The 21,825-nt window shown below is 38.3% G+C and overlaps 1 protein-coding gene across 1 annotated transcript; it reads left to right on the forward strand.

Moving 5' to 3' along the window:
* The first annotated feature begins 9 nt into the window (after positions 1-9).
* Positions 10-21,798, forward strand: LOC106882034 (general transcription factor IIF subunit 2). The gene is made up of 8 exons (XM_014932591.3): positions 10-312; positions 1,881-1,960; positions 6,337-6,512; positions 6,798-6,818; positions 13,297-13,378; positions 15,050-15,146; positions 20,255-20,398; positions 21,472-21,798. Exons 1-8 carry the CDS (start codon positions 241-243, stop codon positions 21,580-21,582), a joined length of 783 nt encoding a protein of 260 aa, XP_014788077.1. The 5' UTR covers positions 10-240; the 3' UTR covers positions 21,583-21,798.
* Positions 21,799-21,825: the final 27 nt, after the last annotated feature.

Genomic DNA, 21,825 nt, shown 5'->3' on the forward strand with positions numbered 1-21,825 from the left:
CCGAAACACGAAAAAAAAATTTGACATTTATTAGAGGAAGTCAAACAAAAGTTGTCCCCCCATGTTTTCAATATGTCGGAAATTGTTTAGACCTTTTTGATCACAGACATTGTTTCTTTGAGTATTTTATCGAATAACTGTATTGAAAGTGTGTTCTGAAAAGAAATTCTTCACATCCAGCATTGTTCTGGATATAGTGATTGCAGATAAATATAATCTTTACATACATATCAACTAGTTATGAGTGAAATTGGACATGAAACCAAAGAGGTCGATCTAACGGCTGCTGGCCGTGGTGTTTGGCTGGTTAAAGTAAGTAAAATTCCTTCCACAAACTATCATACATCTATGCCTATATATATATATATATATATATATATATATATATATAAGTATATAAGTATCCATAAATCAAACAAGATTAGTTATAATGTGCCACTTGGTGTGAGACATCTTTCGCTCTGTTTGTTATGCAAATTTCAAACAGTACATCTAGAAAGTGGTCAAAGTTTGAACAGGAGCAGAGACTATTTATCTGACCATTCAAAAGTTGGATTATTTAGTTAACATATCTATCGGCTAAAAACATTCATCAGCGAAGGTTCTTTTATCCAGACCATTTGATTTTTCTTTCTCTTTTCCGGCCAATCAATTTATTTCTACTAATTAAATGACGGCAATCTATCTGTATAGTTATATAGATCTAAACAGATCTATATAACCATAGTTATATAGATCCGTTTCAACTGATATGACGAATCTGTTTTGTTCATCTTTGGTCAGCAAACTCCCGAACGCCTAGATTGGGGGGGGGGGGTGCCTATAATCTCATGTGCCAAACCATTTGGTGAAATGGATCTATTATACTATATTGTGCGTGTGTGTATATATATATATATATATATATATATATATATATATTGAAGAGTATTGTATATTATAAAATGTCAAAGTATTGATTCGTAAGTGGATCACTGCTTGGTTTGACACTTAATTAGGATATAATAATACTATAGCAAAAGTGATTAAATAGTAGACAAAAGGATAGAAACATAACATGTCTGAAGTCTTACATTACTAAACTTTAGTCATGCTAAACATGCAATCTTTCTCTCACTACCCTCGTACAAAAGTCACATTGTTTTCAAATCCGTATTTGTTTATTTATATTGTAAACCTTAGCTGAGACTTGGTGTTTTCGTGTCTGCTGAAACGGAGTTCACTTGCACTGTAAACATCGAGATCGTGTTTCCGGTTTGAGGATAAATTTTGCAACCACAGTTGGAGCCTCTGGACGCTGCTCTTCTTAATCTGGCTAAGTAGTGTATATATACACACACAGGTGTAGCTGTGTGTTGAGAAGTTTACTTACCTACCACATGGTTTCAGGTTCAGTCCTACTGCATGGCACCTTAGATAAGTGTCTTCTATTATAGCTCCAAGCCTACCGAAGCCTCGTTGGTGGATTTGGTAGATGGAAACTAAAAGAAATCCATTGTATACATATGTGAGAGTGTGTGTCCTTGTCTTGATGTCATGCGATAGTTATGAGTGACATACAAGCATTGTCATGTATTTCCAGTATTCTGCGAAAATATGTCTGGCCATGTGGAAACAGATGAAGTCTGGCGACATGAAGGGCATCCAGCTGTGGAAAATCTACCTCAAAAAATTGTCTGACCTCTGCAAACATAGAAAAATGAATGTTAAAAAAATGATGATAAATCCTCGGTTCCTATATGTAACGATGTTGCTTAGCATGTCTAGTGTGATGTTATCGTGATGACAAAATTTTAACATCGTTCAACTTCTTCAATATTAATGCTGTTGATCCTTCATAGCTCTATGATTTATTATTTATTATTTATCTTTATTTTCAGGTTCCCAAGTATTTGTCGGAGAAATGGAGGAAGGCTCCCTGTAGTTGTGAGGTGGGAAAACTGAAGATTACTAGATCAAGGTAAGTTGAGGAACTTGCTTTTCTTACTATTTACTATTATGGTGATTACTAAAATAGATCATCAATCGGGTGGAGCCTTAGACTGATCTACTCGACACAAGAGTGAAGTTTGCCATATTGTTAAGAGTGACAGCAAATTGCTTTGCAGTATTTAACTCTGCCATTTTATGTTCTGAACTCATGTTTTGTCAAGAAAGTGTTGGCATGGCTTATTGGTTAAAAAAGTTCTCATCCCAACCACATTGTTTCAAGTTTAATACCACAGTGTGGCACCCTGGCCAAGTGTTTTTTAGTATAGACAAATGCTGATCAAAACTTTGCAAAGGGATTTGATAGATGGAAACTGACAGAAGCCTTTTGTGTGTGTGTTTGTTTACAATTGCACCTCACTAAATATCAGCTACAATGTTGTTGTCGTTTATCTATCAACAAATTGCCTACTGACTTTGCACTTTCAGAGATGCGTGAAACAAGATTCTTGTAAAACAAATAAGAGTTTACACTCTTGGAGTGGTTGGCATTAGGAAGGGCATTCAGCTGTAGAAACTCTACCAAATCAGATTGGAGCCTGGTGTAGCCATCTATTTTCACTAGTCCTCAGTCAAATCATCCAACCCATGCTAGCATGGAAAGCGGACGTTAAACGATGATGATGATGAGGCCATCCAGCTGTAAAATACTTCAATAACACATTTATCTAACCCTTAGGGGTCCACTTATGATTTTACTGTTAAAATTTATGTGCAATAAATTTTGTTATACTTCACCAATACACAAAATATTTGAACAGTTTTTTTTTTTTATACAATTCCCAATAATATTCAATTATATTCAAAATATGTTACGATTTTTTAAACATCGAATGGCTCTGACGACGCACTTAAGTAAAATAGGAAGTGAAGTGGTCCATAGGCAAAAAATAGTTGAGAACAACTGATCTACCCCATGCTAGTATGCAGAAAAGAGACATAAAAATAAACAAATGTATTGAATTTACCTTTCATCTTTGAGTGTCAATAAAATAAAATACCTGTGAAATATTAATGTCAATATCAGTGATCGTCCGCCTCTTCAAAAATAGAGGGTCTTGAACATGTGTTAGAAACCGTTACAATCACTGTGATGGTTGTTAGTGTACACTTTCAGTTTGATGTCTAAGAATGCTTAATCTAGCACAGTGGGCAGCTTTTCAGATTGTTTAAGTGATGACCCAAATGCCTAATGATATTTGGTTTCATTCTAAGCTCAAATTCCATCGAGGTCAATAAAATAAATACCTGTTAATCTCCAGAAGATTGTGGTTATTTTAGAAATGTGTTTTTAATGGTATGATTATTGTTGTTGTTTTTGGGCTCTTTAGACATGTTGTACCTTTGATAGATCGACAAGAAACATTGATATGATCTAAATTAAACTACAGTTTTTCCTTGTGTAATCAAGTATGATTTGGTAGCGTATACCATGCTTTTACTAATTGCTTTAGGTACCTGTGTAGTATGTAAACATAGGCACCCTCCCAGTCCTTGATTCATCAAGAATGGGGCAGCTAGAGAGAGATAGAAATGAGGCTGCATTTGACTACTAGTAAAGAATTCCAATCACGTTTCGTGGTCTGCTACCTCAAAAGCTCCTTTATAGGATCCAGTGGCTAAAGACATCGTCAGGAGGAACTACGTCCTGTTTCGGCCCCTACTCCTCTACCGTTTTCAACATGGCGGGGCCCCATCCTTTCGGAAGTGTCTTCAGCTCTGGTGTTGAGTGCATTTTTCTTCATTTTTCTTCGGCCTTTTGTTCTTTGGTGCTGGTGGCTCGTAAAAGCACCCACTACACTCTCGGAGTGGTTGGCATTAGGAAGGGTATCCAGCTGTAGAAACTCTGCCAAATCAGATTGGAGCCTGGTGCAGCCATCTGGTTTCACCAGTCATCAGTCAAATCGTCCAACACATGCTAGCAGGAAAGCGGACGTTAAACGATGATGATGATGATGATGACACATTAGATCAGATACCAAGGCCTCTTGGATGTTTAATATAAGCATTGAAGTTCACTTCTTTTTGAAGAGAGCAAAAAAAGTAGTTTTGTTGTAAAGCAGTTTCAGATAGTCTCAATCAGTAATTCTCAACTGGGGTTTGCACAAGCAAGGTAGTATTCAAAGGAGTCCATATGCAAAAAATGGTTGAGAACCACTGCTCTAGATCGTCCAATTATTGTTCATATAACGAATTATATCACTCATAGCCGGAATGGTGACCTTCCTTCAGTTAAGACATTACTGAGCCAAAGAAAAAGCCTCTATGCAGTCCATATCCCTCACTAACTAAATCTTCCTCAAGACGACTACTACAGTTAAGTTGTTTATTCATGATGCAGTTGGATTTTAAGTATGATACACAAATGGTTGTTTTGGTCTAATACCGCTTCTGTTGCTCGTAAGAGATTTTTAATTGAAGCAAATGAAAAGTTTGTGTGATAGTGAGACTCTTTTACTATTACGGCATCATGTCAAGACAAGGGGACAGCAACGAACACGCACCTGCATATATATGTACACACACACACACAATAGGATTCTTTCAGTTTCCATCTACCAGATCTACTCTCAAGGCTTTGGTTATCCCAGAGCTATAGTAACAGTATATGACACTTGTCCAAGGTGACACACAGTGCGGATGAACTCAAAACTGTATAGGTGAGAAGCAAGCTTCTTACCACACAGCTACTCCTAATGGAGGTCAGTTATGGCTTGAATCACTTTCATCTTCAGTGTACTGTATCAGTACTGACCTGGGGCTAAACAACATGTCTGATAACATTTATTCCCTGACCTATCATCACAGAGTTCTTCAAAGCTTGCTCCCACCTAAAACAATACGTTGGAATTTTCAGTTTCTTTCAGTCTTTAGTCCTGCTCTAGAAATACAGGCTTTGTTTCCAAGGACAATTTTCATTGAGAGAGAGCTTCATTCTCTCCTCATTTGTTTGTACTGTTAACTGCTGTAATATTCCTTGTTTTTCTCAATAGAAACGAAATCAACTATATTCATTTTCTTAAAAGATCATATTTTCCATATCAACCTATGTTCATTTAATTAATGATTCATTTATCATTAAATTGAGAATTATTGTTCTTCATTAGATTAAGAATTGAGTATATGTTTAGCTGAGAATATAGAAAGACTAGAACATGTAGAATTGTCTCATGTTTAGCTGAGAATATAGAAAGACTAGAACATGTAGAATTGTCTCCCATTGAAATAACCTCAGTCATTGACTAACTTCGTTTTCTCCTCGCTATTGAGTTTTTAATGTTCCTATTATTAAATATATTAACACCAACTTAATTATTGTTTTTCTTGAAGTTGGCATCTTTGAATTATTTAACTTCTAAACGATTCTATTTTCATACACTACAAAAGAATGATATTCTATCAAAAAGGAATTTATTAAGAAGTCTTCTATGAAACCATGTGGTTTCAAGTTTTGTCTCAATGCTTGCCGTCTTGGACTAGTGTCTTCTACTATAGTCCTGGCCGAACAATACCATATGAGTGGTTGTTTATTTATAGAAACTGTGAGGAAGTTCGTCACATAAATGTCTGTGTGCGACATCTATGTGTTTGGTTTTTTTGTCTATCTTAATATCTTGTCTTTGCTTGTCTCGGCTTGACAATTAGTGTTTACCTGGTTATGTCCCTTGAAACAGTCACTTTTTTTTTCCATTTTAACGTCTACTTTACCATGCTTGCATGGGGCGCAGATTTTCTACAGCTAGATGCCCTTTCTATTGCCAATCTTTACCTGCTTTCAAGCAAGGCAATATTTCCCCATGGTCAGACATGTTTTTGCTGAATATTGAAAACGAAATGCTTTAATTCATCATGCAATGTGAACACAAGGAGACACAAACATACACACACACGATGGGCTTCTTTCAGTTTTCATCTCCCAAATCCACTCACAAGGCTCTGATCAAGGTTTGCTTAAGGATGTTGAGCAAAACATCCATGTTTCCAAAGGTGAATTATGCAAACCCCAAAGATAATATAAATATGTGCAGGCACATACATACACTAACATAGACACAAGCATTTGTGCATATTTCCATGTACACATACATCTATAGGTGCTGTTGTAGATGCAGACATTCTTGTACAAACAAACATGCATATACATATAGGGATACATATGCATAAATGATATTCAGGTGCACACACACACACACACACACACTCATAGACATTTATATTGGTGCATACACACTACAAGTGCATAGACGTAGACGTATACGTTAAATGTGATATAGCAACTAAGAAGAAACTTGGTTACTAAACTGTATGATTTGTAAACATTTTCTCTTTTGTTTTTTCTGTCACTAGAATCGTTGGTTCAAAACCTGAGGTGATTTTTACATTGGGTGACGCTCTCGCTCGCCCTGAAGCGCCACAAAGAACAGACGACCCTGCAGGATTGGGAGTTCCCAAGGAGCACAAGTTTGTACTTACCGCTATAGGAAATCAAAATCTTGTTGTTGTATCACAGACACCAACTGCCGGTGAGTATTGTTACACTAGTGTTGTTTGATCCCACTTCTGGGTCACCATTACTCCTGATTCAGTAGATATTTGGTTGTTGGTGTTCTGGCAATGGCCATCCCATCGATTTTCATCTTGTTGTAATAGCAATTTATGTAACAATAATGTGCAAATATACAAAGTTGCAGACACCTTTCTAATCAAGATGTATTAGCAGAAGACATGTAAAAGAATATAAATCTCAATGTTATTGTTTCAGAATAGGAATATCAAGTAGTAAAAATTTTGTTTTTTATCTCTTTCAGATGTTGAATTAGGTACCACTGGTGAGTAAAATTTTTCTCCAGTTATCTCATCAGAGCTTTGAAGAATTCATGTGTGTGTGCATATATTTTGTTGATGTATGTATGTATGTATGTATGTATGTATGTATGGAAAATGGACATTAAGGGGTGGTCCATTTGCAAGTAAGTTTTGACTTTATATATATATATATATATATATAGTTTTAGTTTCCATTTACCAAACAAACTGTCATGGCTTTGGTCAGTCCTGGGCACAATGGGACTGAACACAAGACTAATATCATCATCATCATCTGTCTTTATTGCTCACAAAGGAATAAACATAGAGGGGACAAACAAGGACAGACACCCCAGTGCATAATTGGTACTTATTTAATTGACCCCGAAGGCATGAAAGGCAAAGTCAACCTCGGTGGAATTTGAACTCAGAATGTAATGGTAGTGTTCAGATATGGCCTGATGTTGCCATGGGATTATTTGATAGGACCTCATCATTATGCTACCTCACCAGTGCTGGTGTCATGTAAAAAGCCCCCAGACCACTATGTAAAGTGGTTGGCATTAGGGAGGGCGTTCAGCTGCAAAATCTATGCCAAACAGATTTCACCAGTGCTGGTGCAGTCCTCTGGTTTGTGAGCTCCTATCGAACCATCAAACCTATGCCAGCATGGAAAAATGGACTTTAACGATAGATGCTTGTGGATTAATAAGTAAATACGTCTTAGACGTACTTTTTGGGAAGCTTCTGCTCTGCAGAGTACAGTTTTTAACTTGGTGATAAACTGGTCATCATCAGGTGGTAACATTATTACTTCTTTACAAATTAAGTTCCCCAGTTTGAATTCAGTGTAGAAGTAAGTGTAGATCCACGAATAGGACGCATGATAATGGTCAAAAGTGTAGATGCGTATGCTTGACCATTAGGGCAATTGAAAATATCAGAAATAGGTCAGCTGCTGAAATAAGCATGGTTATGTGGTTAAGAAGGTTGCTTTGCAACTGTGTAGTTTCAGGTTCGGTCCCATTGTCTGTGGCACCTTGGGTAAGTGTCTTATTTTAGTCTTGGTCTGAATGTCGCTTTGTGAATGAATTTGGTAGGTAGAAAGTGTGTGGAAGCCCTGTTGTGTGTTTGTGTTTGTCCCCTCTCCGCTGCATGACAAACTGTTGTTGGGTCGTTTACACATCGATTTGGCTAAACAAACGAATAGAACCTTATTTACAATGGATGGATAAGTGGTAACAACAAACAAGATGAGGACACCTTATCCATCCATTGTAAATAATGTACATAATTCCTCATCCCAAAAATATAGAATAGTAAACGAATAGAATAAGTACCAAACATTAAGATTTGTTCGACATAATCCTTCAAGATGTGCCCCAGTCATTCCAACGATTGAAATAGATAAAATTAAAAAATTACCACTCGGGAGTGGCTGTGTGGTAAGTAGCTTGCTTACCAACCACATGGTTCAGGGTTCAGCACCACTGCATGGCACCTTGGACAAATGTCTTCTACTATAGCCTCGGGCCGACCAAAGCCTTGTGAGTGGATTTGGTAGACAGAAACTGAAAGAAGACCGTCGTATATATGTATATGTATATATATATGTGTGTGTGTCTGTGTTTGTCCTCCCAACATCGCTTGACAACCGATGCTGGTGTAACTTAGCGGTTCGGCAAAAGATACCGACAGAATAAGTACTAGGCTTACAAAGAATAAGTCCTGGGGTCGATTTGCTCGACTAAAGGCGGTGCTCCAGCATGGCCGCAGTCAAATGACTGAAACAAGTAAAAGAGAGAGTCATCTCTCACATTTTCACATTTTAATCAAGTACGCGAATTCTTCTTCCTGTTGAAAGTAATTTATCACTAGAAATATCTTTTAACATAGTCATATATAGCCATTATGTATGAAGAGATGCCCGAACTTGTGGTGGTCATACTTCGTCCATAAGCATCAGTGAAGTAGCTGAAGTGAAACGAACTTTTAACTTCGGACGACAGGTGCTATTTTTTTTTTTTTTTTAATGTAATCGTATGTCAAGGGAGATAACTCCTCGCCACAGCGATTTGTTATGAACACTTATGACGAGAGAAAATACTGAATGGAATAATTTGATTTTCATCCAATCAGGGTTGATAAAATGTATCGATCAAAGGCCGTTGAACGATAAGAACGTTGGAATGGATGCATCGCAGTATTTGCGTTTTGAGTTCAAATTCAACCTTATCCCATTTGAGTGGTTGATTTCATTAGTTATCTGATGTAACACTACCTCCTTATGCCTTCAGTGCCTTTGGTGGATGGAATCTACTGTGTTGGATGCATACGAGCCAGGGTTTCAGTTGGAGGATACCTAACCCCTTCCTTACCACCAGTCTTGTAGGCCTTTTAAACTGGTCATGGACGATGCCTTCTTCCCTGACTAAAAGAGAGACAATATAAAAAAGTTAAATACAAATACTCTCTTTTACTTGTTTCAGTCAATTGACTGTGGCCATACTGGAGCACCGCCTTTAGTCGAGCAAATCGACCCCAGGACTTATTCTTTGTAAGCCCAGTACTTATTCTATCGGTCTATTTTGCCGAACCACTAAGTTACAGGGACGTAAACATACCAGCATCGGTTGTCAAGTGATGTTGGGGAGACGAACATATACACACACATACATACATACATATACATATATACGATGGGCTTCTTTCAGTTTCCGTCTACCAAATCCATTCACATGGCTTTGGTCGGCCCGAGTTTATAGTAGAAGACACTTGCCCAAGGTGCCATGCAGTGAGACTGATCCCGGAATTATGTGGTTCGTAAGCAAGCTACTTACCACAGAGCCACTCCTATGCCTATAATTACTTACCACACAGCCACTCCTAGGATTTCATATAAATATTGTGAATGAAAGCTCATCATCATCATCATCATCATCATTTAACGTCTGCCGTCCATGCTAGCATGGGTGGGACGGTTTCACTAGAAGAAAGATCCAGTTAACCAAAATTATCTATACAATTTATTGGGAAAACCTTCCTCTCTAAAAGCAACAAACAAGAGAGACAACTCCAATATCAATCAAATGAAATTTTTGGGTAGCAGAGATTGGAGTGGATCTGGTCTTTAAAACCAACTGGTGAAAACATTGGCTACGTTTCTGCCTTATTAGACCTTTTGAATGAAGCTTATATGTGTGTGTGTGTATAGTGGTGTAGGCATGCCTGTGTGGTTGCAGCTACTTGGTTTTTGGTATCATCCCACTGCATGGTACCTTGGTTAAGTGTCTTCCTCTGTGGCTGGCTCCATACTGATCAATGCCTTGTAGACTGAAATTGCAGGAAGCTTGTCAAAATATATACCATCATCATCATCAATCTGTTTTCCATGATGCCGTGGGTTGGACAGTTTGACGGGACATGTGTTGGTAAGTCTGAAGACTGTGCCAAGCTCTGCTCTCTGCCTGGCATGCTTTTTACGGCTGGATGCCCTTTCTAATGCCAACCATTTTACGGAGTGTCCTGGGTACTTTTTATGTGGCACCAGCAGCAGCAGTGAAATCATTAAATAATTTACAAGGCAAGACCCCTTGAGTGAATGAGGGAGGTGGTTTTGTGCCAGATGATAAACACACATGCACATATATACAGTTAAGAAAAGTATGTAATGACCATTATTTATACTTTGTCTTGAATACCACTCTGTGTAAAAACCAGTTTGACTGGAGCCCATCCATGGATTTACAATATAGAATGGTGATGAACCATAACCTTGGACCCTACCACAAGAATATGCAGAGTTCTTTACTAATCTAAACAATATTGTTAGCCTGGTGTACTAATAGGGAGTTTATAAAGTATTTTGCCTGGATTGAAGATCCCTCACTGTATATATATATATATATATATATATATATACAGGGGGTGGACAAAATAATTGGAACAGTAGAAATTTAACTCCAATATTTCAATGAGCCATTATATTACGAATATCCATCCAAATTTAATTATTATTATTATTTTTTTTTTTTTTGTATTGTAGATAGTTTTATTTATCTAAGTTAATGATTATTTCTATCTCTTGTTCAGATCGTAGTATGAATTAAACTTAGATGTGTAACATCACTGGGTTCGAAAAAGGGCAAATAGTAGGAGCTTGAATGACAGAAGCTTCTGTCACCAGAACAGCTGAGCTCCTTGTACTTTGAGAGCTACCATATCAAGGACCATGTCTGAATTTGAGAAGCAGGGCAAAACCTCCAGCACGAGGTGTAAGTCCGGCAGGACTTCGAAGCTCATGGAAAGAGACTGACGAGTTTTGAATTGCATTGTGATGAAAAAATCACAGGACAACTGCTCCTAAAGTGACTGCAGAGTTTAATCAACATCTGACTAGTCCAGTTTCGACCAAAACTGTTTGCCATGAGCTCAATAAAGCCTTCCTAATGCTAACCACTTTACAACTTGTGTTGGGTGCTTTATTTATGCCTCCAGTTCTATAGTGGTTGCTATGTAGTTTGCAAGACTACAAATTCTGTTTTGGCATGGTTTCTAATGCAACAACCCCATCTATGAATTTGGATTTTGGCATAGCCCTCTGGCTTGCCGTCTAACCCATGCCAGCATGGAGAATGGGCAGTAAATGATGATGATCATGACGGGGTTTAAAGTATGAGAGGAGGTGGAAGAGCAGGTTCTTGTAGAAGAGTTGTATGGCTTTTCACATTTATTTGGGAAAGGACAGAATGATGAGTAAGAGCTGTAAAGGGATAGTGGCAATGAGATGTCCAACTGGCCCCTCAAGGCATGGGGTGAAGAGAATTGGGTGGGGGTGGGGTTGCAAGATTGCATGAGGTTGGAGAGGCAGCCTGCAACTATAAAAATTAGGTAATGTTGAAGGGTGATGAGTCATGAGTTGGGGAAGATAGAGGTTATGCAGAAGAGAGTCGGGGAAGATAGAGGGATGCAGAAGAGAGTCGGGGAAGATAGAGGGATGCAAAAGAGAGTCGGGGAAGATAGAGGGATGCAGAAGAGAGTCTGGGAAGATAGAGGGATGCAGAAGAGAGTCGGGGAAGATAGAGGGATGCAAAAGAGAGTCGGGGAAGATAGAGGGATGCAGAAGAGAGTCTGGGAAGATAGAGGGATGCAGAAGAGAGTCGGGAAAGATAGAGGGATGCAAAAGAGAGTCGGGGAAGTGGCATGACAGTAATGATGAAATTAGTTGATAGGGAGAGGAATTAGTGGGAGAGATGACAAGGTCAGGTAGGCTGCAGGAACAGCAGGGTGGGGGTAAACGTGGTGCATGATGAGAGATTGTTTGGTGTAGTAATGGAGGTTGATCTTTCAATTCCTGTCTACTGAATCCAGGGGCTGTGATAGAAGGTGCTGCACAGTGGAACTTGATGTGTTAGAAAAATAATAGGGTATTGAGTAGTATGATCAAAAGGGCAAATTGTTGTTGTTGTTGTTCAGTTTTAGGGGTCATCTCTGATTAAGCAGACCTGTCCACAAAGTCACTCCAGTAGTGACCATTGTATCTTTAATTTTTTTTCAGACATGTTATATGTGGGAATATATTATCCAATGTTTCCATCGTTTTGTTTTTAAAGCAAAAGTGGGAGGTTTAATTGCTATTTCTGTATGCTCTCCTTTGGCATCAGCTAATTGGACATGATTGCTAAGTTCAGTCGGAAACCAACCATTGCCAACAAATTCTAATATTTTCTGAAGGCGCAGGTATAGGTGTGTGATTAAGAAGTTCTTCTCGACCACATTTCGACCACATGTATGGCACTTTGAGCAAGTGTCATCTCCTATAGCCCTAGGCCAACCAAAGCCTTGAAAGTGGATTTGGTAGATGAAAACTGAAAGAAGCCTATCATATGTGTGTGCGTGTTGTATCTCTTTGTCTTTACATTGCATGATTGTTGTATGATTGCTAAGTTCAGTCGGAAACCAACCATTGCCAACAAATTCTAATATTTTCTGAAGGCGCAGGTATAGGTGTGTGATTAAGAAGTTCTTCTCGACCACATTTCGACCACATGTATGGCACTTTGAGCAAGTGTCATCTCCTATAGCCCTAGGCCAACCAAAGCCTTGAAAGTGGATTTGGTAGATGAAAACTGAAAGAAGCCTATCATATGTGTGTGCGTGTTGTATCTCTTTGTCTTTACATTGCATGATTGTTGTAAATGAGTGCCACTGACATACAAGCAGTGTTCTGTGAAAACATGTCTGGTCATGAAGAAATGTTAATTTATTTGGAAACAGTTGAAAGTTGGCAACAGGAAGGGCATCCAGCCGTACAAAGTCTGCCTTGATAAACTCCACCTGACCCATTCAGGCATGGAAAAGTGGATGTTAAAGTAATAATAATATGATGATGATGATGATGATGATGATGAGTAAGGGCTTATTGTTGTATTTGTAGAGGGAATTTGGTTGATTTGTAGAAGTTCTATATGAATATCTTTTGTTTCATTTCTTTACTTTCAGACAAACTTGCAATCGAGGGCAAAGTGATCCAACGTGCAGAATGCCGACCTGTTGCCAATGATACATACATGAAACTGAAACGGTTGGTTCCAGGTTCAATATCTATTTCATCCTGTGAAGAGACATTGAGTCATAGTGGGGAGGAACAGAAAAATTGAATGTGACTTTTTCAGATGTTATTCAAGAGAAATGGTGATATGCCATATCCCATGAGATGAAGCTAAGAGATTATGTTTTGAAGATGCATGCAAAAATTTTCAGTTCTCAAATATCAGATTTTTTCCTCTAATTAATTTTGTTAATTTAATTCTCAACGTCTTGAAATTTTCTCCCTTCTACTTTGAGTATCACTCACAATTAACTACTTGATCTTTATTCTCTTTCTGCAACTAAGAGGGGAATTTTAATCGATTTAGGGTTTCATTGCATACATGATTCAGTACAGAATTCTATAATGTTCTTTTAGATTTTATTGTGTTGAATATTTAATCTGAAACTTTACCAAATCATCATCTTTACTACTTCATCTCAACAGCAATAGTAATAAGATGACTGTAGTGAAATTTGAATCCATGACTACTTTGTGATTAATAGTCTAGTACTTTCACCCTACAATCTGATTCACCCTACGACCTCATTAGGTTCTATTCAATGAAAAAGCTTGTAACATGCCAAGATTAGAGCCTGAGCCAAGCTTTGAACAAGGTGGCAGCAGAGCAAACTTTGATCAAGTTAAGACCAGAGGAAGAGACTAGCTTTGATCAAGTTGAGATTGAAGCATGAGAAAAGTTTTGATCAAGTTGAGATTAATGCAAAAGATAAGCTTTGATCAAGTTGAGATTAGTGCAAAAGATAAGCTTTGATCAAGTTGAGATTAGTGCAAAAGATAAGCTTTGAATCAGGTTGAGATTAGAGCAAGGGATTATCTTTGGTCAAGTTGAAATAAAGAAGCAAGCTTTGTATTTTTATTTTCTATTTTAAAGTCATTTTTGTATGGTTAATATTTTTGGAGTAGACATGAATGCCACAACACCTCATTGCATCCTTAAAGAATATATGCCTGGTCATAAGTTGTCAACTTTGCTCTTTTGCTTGTTTCATTTGACTGCGGCCATGCTGGAGCACCGCCTTTAGTCGAGCAAATCGATCCCTGGACTTATTCTATGGAAGCCTAGTAATTATTCTATCGATCCCTTTTGCCAAACCGCTAAGTTACAGGCACGTAAACACACCACCATTGGTTGTCAAGCGATGTTGGGGGACAAACATACACACACAAATATATATATATACATACATATATACGAAGGGCTTCTTTCAGTTTCCGTCTACCAAATCCACTCACAAGGCTTTGGTCAGCCCGAGGCTATAGTAGAAGACACTTGCCCAAGGTGCGACGCAGTGGGAATGAACCCAGAACCATGTGGTTGGTAAGCAAGCTACTTACCACACACCCATTCCTGCTTCATAATTAACTAAGACAGTTCCATGAGTTTAAATTAATACACACTAAAACTTTTGACAACATATTTTACATAAAGGAAAGTTGTTTGAGCATAACTGCAGACTGCAGTTTTAAAGAGAGATTGAAGTGAAGTTACACAGGCTGTAATTTGCTTGACCGTCTTTCTGAGGAATTTAAAACGTGAAAGGTATTATAGACTGAAGACAAAACATTTCCCCTATTAACTTTATCTTTGTTCACTTTTGTACACATGAAGGAAACTAGAATAAAATGTTTCTGTTAAAACAGTTTACAGCTTGTATCAAAGAATAAACCAGCACGTCAAGTGAAACAGCTGGATATGGTGGTTAACAACTATAAACCGGTAAAGGAGCACTTATTCATGGTAAGAAACTTATTTTATTGTTGTTTTTTTTTTCTTTTAGATTTTGTGGGTTTAAGAAAATTTTATTTGTTTTTTTTTGTTTGTTTTTTTGTCACACTTGCATGGGTGGAGTTTTATTGTCTTTTTTTCTATTTATTTGTTTGTTTTAAACCCTTTGTTTCTACAGTTGGATGCCCTTCCTTCCTGCTGTGTGAACTAGCCAACCTTGAAGTAGTAGCAGAACCTGTTTTTCTTTTCTGTGTTTTAAAGAATTTTTTTAATTTTAATTAATCTGTACAAGCTGTCTTATTCGTGTGCATTTCTCGGATGCAACAAAGCAAATGCTGGAATAAGATTTTAAACCTTATATCCATGTAGTTAGTAACCCAGTACCGTCACCTCACAAAACATTGCCAAGTTAAGCTCAGTTGTTGTTTGTTTTAAGTGTAGACAAGTTGAATGAAATTTGTATGGTTTACGGTTGTGTGAAGATTTTATAGTTATGTGTGTGCATATGTATGCAGATGTATTTGTGTGTTTTGAGTTTGTGGGTGGCAGCAAATAATTCATCTCATCTATAAAACATCTGCAGCTGTCAGTTTGAGATGTCAGTCTAGCAGCTAAAAGAATCGACAGCTTGTAGGTAAGTTGCATGTCATTGGTACTGCACAGTCATCTTGACAAAGACACCTTAACTGTCAAAGAAATAATCCACTTCTGATATATGTTGTTGATGTTGACAGGCCTCGAGGTCAACTCTGATTGATCTAACAGGCTTATGATCAAGGCATTTCAGCCATGACCCTCCTGTCTGTTTGTATTGTATTTGGCTTGGCCGTGTGGTAAGAAGTTTGCTTCCAAACCATATGGTTTCGGGTTCAGTCCCACTGTGTGGCACTTTGGTCAAGTGCCTTTTACTGGGCTGACCAAAGCCTTGTGTGTGGATTTGGTAGACGGAAACTGTAAGAATACTGTCGTATATATGTGTGTGTGTGTGTGTGTGTGTGTTACCATCTCCTTGCTTTGACATTGCGTAATGGTTGTAAATGAGTGTCACAGTTATGCAGGTCATGTCCTTTATTTGCTATTTTCTGGTTATGGGGAAATATTGTCCTTTTTGGAAACAGGTGAGGGTTGACAACTGGAAGGGCATCCAGCCATAAAAAATTTGCCTCGATAAATTCCATCCAACCCAAATGAGTATGGAAAAAGCAAACAATAAAAGATTAATGATGACAGTGTGATCGTCACCAGCGTCATCCTCTTGGCACGTGAAAAGACATTTGAGTGAGATCGTTGCCAGTGTTGCTGGACTGGCTCCTGTGCAGGTGGCACGTAAGATACACCATTTTGAGCGTGGCCGTTGCCAGTACCGCCTGACTGGCCTTTGTGCCGGTGGCACGTAAAATCACCCACTACATTCTCAGAGTGGTTGGCGTTAGGAAGGGCATCCAGCTGTAGAAACTCTGCCAAATCAGATTGGAGCCTGGTGTAGCCATCTGGTTCGCCAGTCCTCAGTCAAATCGCCCAACCCATGCTAGCTTAGAAAGCGGACATTAAACGACGATGATGATGATGATGTATATTCAGAACTACATTGTCCACTGATTCTTTCTATTTTAGGAAAATATGGTAGAGATAGAGATTTCAAAGAGACTTAGCTGGTATTTCTTACAAGTCAAGTAACCATATAGAGGTTATGTTGTTGGCTTGTTCTGCTCAATGTAGACTGCTACAGTAGAAAGATACAACTACACTGCTGTAAGCTGGAACACTCTATAATTGATGAGTGTTTTCACTGACTTAGCTGTTCTGAACTCTAATTGCTCTGTAGACAAAACCTTTAGTAATCTTCCATTCTGTCATAGACATGAGCCATTTCTCAGTTTCTTGTGTCTGTGAGGCACACTGCAACTTATCTTTCTCATTTGCTTCTTTGTCATTGGATTGTGGCCCTACTGAGGCACAATCTCAAAAGGTTTCAGTTGAACAAATCAATCCCGGCACATCTTTATTTTTCTTTCAAGTCTGGTTCTTATTGATTTAATTTCTTCTTCTGAACGACTAAGTTATGCGGAAGTAAACAAACTAACACCATTTGTCAAGCAGTAAGGAGGGGGGGGGGAATGACATACACACACACACACACACACACGTGTAAGTGCAAGTATCGCTGTTGGAGAAGAAGTCTGATTCTCAACTCAATTTATTGGTCAGCCTGGGGTTATAGTAGAAGAAACATACCCAAGGTGCTGCACAGTGGGATTGAACTTAAAACTACATGCTTGCAAAGCAAGTTTCTTAACCACACAGTTATGTCTTGGCTTATGTATCAACTGCTTCGTTTCTGCTGGCAAATTAATCAAATATAAGGCAGCGAGCTGGCAGAATCGTTAACGCATTGGACAAAATATTTAGTTGCATTTCACCTGACTTTTACATTCTGAGTTCAGATTCCTCCAAGGTCAACTTTACCTTTCATCCTTTTGGGGTGGATAAAATAAGTACCAGTTGAACACTGGTGTCAATTTAATCGACTTGCCCCCTCCCCCCGAAATTATTGGTCTTGTGCCAAAATTTGAAACCATATTAAATAAACACCAGCAAAGTAATTGTCTAATCAAGCAAACTTGCCTGCAGATGACTCTCGTCCTTTTGCCATTCAATTTGTTCAGACAGGGTATCTAGGGGTACATTATCTAATGTGTCCTCCCTTAAACATGATTGCAGTTTCAAGGGCATTTTTAAAAAAAGGATTGATGTTTTAGTCCTCAAAGTGTGGCCACAACTATCACCTTCACAGCATCTCTCAGATTAGATTTGACTCCTATTTCTAGCTGATTTTGCGATCATATAAAAATTCCTCTCATTGGCTCATTTAGATTGGTTTTTTTTTTGTTTTACAAAAGCACCCATTACACTCTCGGAGTGATTGGTGTTAGGAAGGGCATCCAGCCGTAGAAAACCATGCCAAATCAGAATGGAGTCTGGCGCAGCCTTCCAGTGTGCCAGCCCAGTCAAACCGTCCAACCCATACCAGCATGGACAACGGACACTAAATGATGATGATGATGATGAATGTAAAGTTGGACAAAATACTTTGCTAACAATTCTACTGTATTAATATTCAATCTATGACTACTACTACTACTACTACTACTACTACTACCATCTCTGTGCTACCACCATATATGTAGAGCGACAGTTGGCCGTAAAAACTTTGCTAGAATATTTGATATTCTCCTTTGTATTAACTTGCCTAAAGGCACAGGTGTTAGTATGTTACAGCAGATGGTTAAGGATGCCGAATTTGAAATCAATTCATCTACAATATATAATACAATACACACACACACACACACACACACACACACACACACACACACATATTTATAGATATATATACACACATATGCACATACACACACACACATATTTATTGATATATATACACGCATATGCACACACACACACACATACACATATATTTATAGATATATATATGCACGCATATGCACACACACACACACATGCACAAATGTATGTAGTAGATAGTTTACTTCCCATCCACACGGTTGTGAGTTCAGTCCCTCTGCAAGGCACCTTGGACAAGTGTATTTGGTAGACAGAATATGAAAGAGGCCTGTCATATGTGTATGTATGTGTGTTTGTGTGTGTGTGAGTGTGTATGTATGTTTGCATCTCCTTGTCTTGATATCGTGTAGTGGTTGTTATATGATTGTCACTGTCATACAAGTGGGATCGTTCATTTCTAGTATTCTCCATGAACGTGTCTCGTCATGGGAAAATATTGTCTTACTTGGGATTAGGTGAGGGTCGGTGACAAGAAGAGCTGCTGGCTGTAGAGAGTTTGATTCAATAATCTCTGCAAAGGGCACCCGTGAAATCGTAATTGTGGCTGTTGCCGGTAGCATGATGTTTGAATGTTGGGCCTCACGGAGGTGCTGACAAGTGACCGAGACCATGGCGATATGCTGTGCTTCAGGAGACTGATCAAGCCAATTAATATAATTGGCAGTGTGTCTTTCATATCTCTCTGTTTGTCCTCGCCCCCATCTTCCAAAAGAGATAACTCTGATGTCATTGAATTTATCTACCTTGATTATTATATACAAACATGTAAATGGAACCCGTGAAATCTTAGCTGTGGCTGTTGCTGGTGTTGTGTCAATGGCACCTGTGTCGGTAGCACGTAAAAAGCACCCATTACACTCTGGGAGTCGTTGGTATTAGGAAGGGCAGTTGTTGCTGTTTGGCCAGGGTTGTGTCTGATTGCAAAAACTTTATGATGAAAGCCGTATAATCATCCTGTCTTTCTATACATCTCCTTCTCTTTTGAGCTTGTAATTTATGTTGTTTGAATGGATTTTGGCCATTGTTCTTGGTAGGTAGCCTGGCTAATCAGTCCTTTTTAACATGGTGGATACACATATGCATGCAAATTTACACATGCATGCACATTGAGAGAGATTATGATGATTATAATGATGGTAAGAGAGTACAAATGATTATAGGCGCAGGAGTGGCTGTGTGGTAAGTAGCTTGCTTACCAACCACATGGTTCCGGGTTCAGTCCCACTGCATGGCACCTTGGGCAAGTGTCTTCTACTATAGCCTCGGGCCGACCAAAGCCTTGTGGGTGGATTTGGTAGACGGAAACTAAAAGAAGCCCGTTGTATATATGTATATGTGTATATATGTATATATATATATATATATATATATATATATGTGTGTGTGTGTGTGTCTGTGTTTGTGTTTGTCCCCCCACCATCGCTTGACAACCGATGATGGTGTGTTTACATCCCTGTAACTTAGCGGTTCGGCAAAAAGAGACCGATAGAATAAGTACTAGGCTTACAAAGAATAAGTCCTGGGGTCGATTTTCTCGACTAAAGGTGGTGCTCTAGCATGGCCGCAGTCAAATGACTGAAACAAGTAAAAGAGTATATGTGTGTGTGTGTGTGTTAATTATCTATAATTTTTATGTTTGCTTTCCTTGCTGACATGTGTGAGATGAGTTGGCACAATCTGAGTCAGCTCTTCGCTTTTACCTGTCAAATTTTTAATGATAATATTATTGGGTCAAACATTTTATTCATTTGCAGAAAGAACATGAGCAACGAAAGAAAGGTGAAGGCAAGAATATCCGTAAGGAGAAGAATGAAGTTACCGATATGCTGTTCAATGCATTTGAGCAGCACCAGTACTACAATGTCAAAGACTTGGTCCGTATTACCAAACAGCCCATTGTACGTAACATTATAGTCTTCTTCCTTCTCTCATCTGTATTCTTTGTCAGTGTTTCTCTTTCAGCAGCATCTCACTTTCACATACAAGATGCAGTCTGGCATCTCTGTAGAGAGAAATCCTATAGACTTTTCTTTTCTTTTATCCTCTAATGCAGTGTTTTTCAACCATTTTACCCTTGTGTAATCCTTAAAATAAACTACATGTCTCAACGAACCCCTGCACAAAAGATATTATACTCGTTATTAAATCGCCAAAAAAATCACGTGAATCCAAATATTTAAATATATATAAGTAGATTGTCTTAACCAAATTTGCCTTCGTTTGATTTCTGTAGTAATCACCAGTGTATTTTTTGGCGATTTAATAACAAGTTTTGACTGTTATTTCAAGCAGGTAGACATACTTAGTATGTCCTTTGATTAATTTTAATCCCTCGGCTTTTTAAATGCTATTTTTTGGCCTGCTGTCCCCTGTATCGTTGATTCTGCTATTATCATCCTTAAACTAGTGACATTGGATAATAATAGAATTAATGGTACCTTTGTAACAACAACGGCTGCGGCGGCGTCACACACACACACACACACACATATACATATCATTATCATCATTATTTAACGTCCATTGTCCATGCTGGCATGGGTTGGACAGTTTGACCAGGTCTCGTAAGCTGGAAGGCTGCACCGGACTCCAGTCTGATTTGGCATGGTTTTCTACAGCTGGATGCCCTTCCTAATGCCAATGTGTGTGTGTGTGTGTCTGCTTTTCTTGGCATCACATGATGGTTCAAAACAAGTGTCATTGTCATATAAGTGTTGATTTTCATTTCTAGTCTTCAACACGGGGGAAATATTACCATGTTTGGAAACAGGTGAGGGTTGGTGATAGGAAGGGCATCCACCCATGCCATGGAAAATCTGCATCAATGAATTCTATTCGGCTCATGCAAGAAGCATGAATAAGTGGATATTAAAACAATGATAATAATAACCATGATCCTTTTCTACCTTTTACATTCTTAATGATGTTTATTGATCTAACAGGTTTTTCCCTTTTTTTCTTTTATCTCCAGATTTACTTGAAGGAAATTCTGAAAGAGATTTGTACATACAACATGAAAGCTCCACACAAAAACATGTGGGAACTGAAGCCCGAGTACAGACATTACAAGGAAAAAACTTGAGCAGAACACTCACTCATGTGTAGCTTTAGCTTTCTTTCCTAATACTCGATTTCTCTTTTATTCAGTCCAGCAGTGCTGGTCACTACCATAAACTGCCAAAATTTCCTGTTTTTTTCTTTCTTTTATTGACCATTTTTATATGGTTCCAACTTAATTGTTTCTTTATTTTTATTGTAAAAAAAAAGACTAAATTAAAAAAATAATCTATTAATATAATTGGCAGTTTGTCCTCGCCCCCATCTT

Source organism: Octopus bimaculoides, chromosome 3 (assembly GCF_046866305.1).
Source record: "Octopus bimaculoides isolate indiv1 chromosome 3, ASM4686630v1, whole genome shotgun sequence".
NCBI classification, from domain to species: domain Eukaryota; kingdom Metazoa; phylum Mollusca; class Cephalopoda; order Octopoda; family Octopodidae; genus Octopus; species Octopus bimaculoides.

What these genes read in the sequence shown, in the direction of transcription:
- LOC106882034 (XM_014932591.3), top strand. Translation starts at nt 241, where the DNA reads ATGAGTGAAATTGGACATGAAACCAAAGAGGTCGATCTAACGGCTGCT. An exon ending in CTGAAGATTACTAGATCAAG is followed by an intron (nt 1,961 to 6,336) that starts GTAAGTTGAGGA and finishes TTCTGTCACTAG; the next exon opens with AATCGTTGGTTCAAAACCTG. An exon ending in TGTTGAATTAGGTACCACTG is followed by an intron (nt 6,819 to 13,296) that starts GTGAGTAAAATT and finishes CTTTACTTTCAG; the next exon opens with ACAAACTTGCAATCGAGGGC.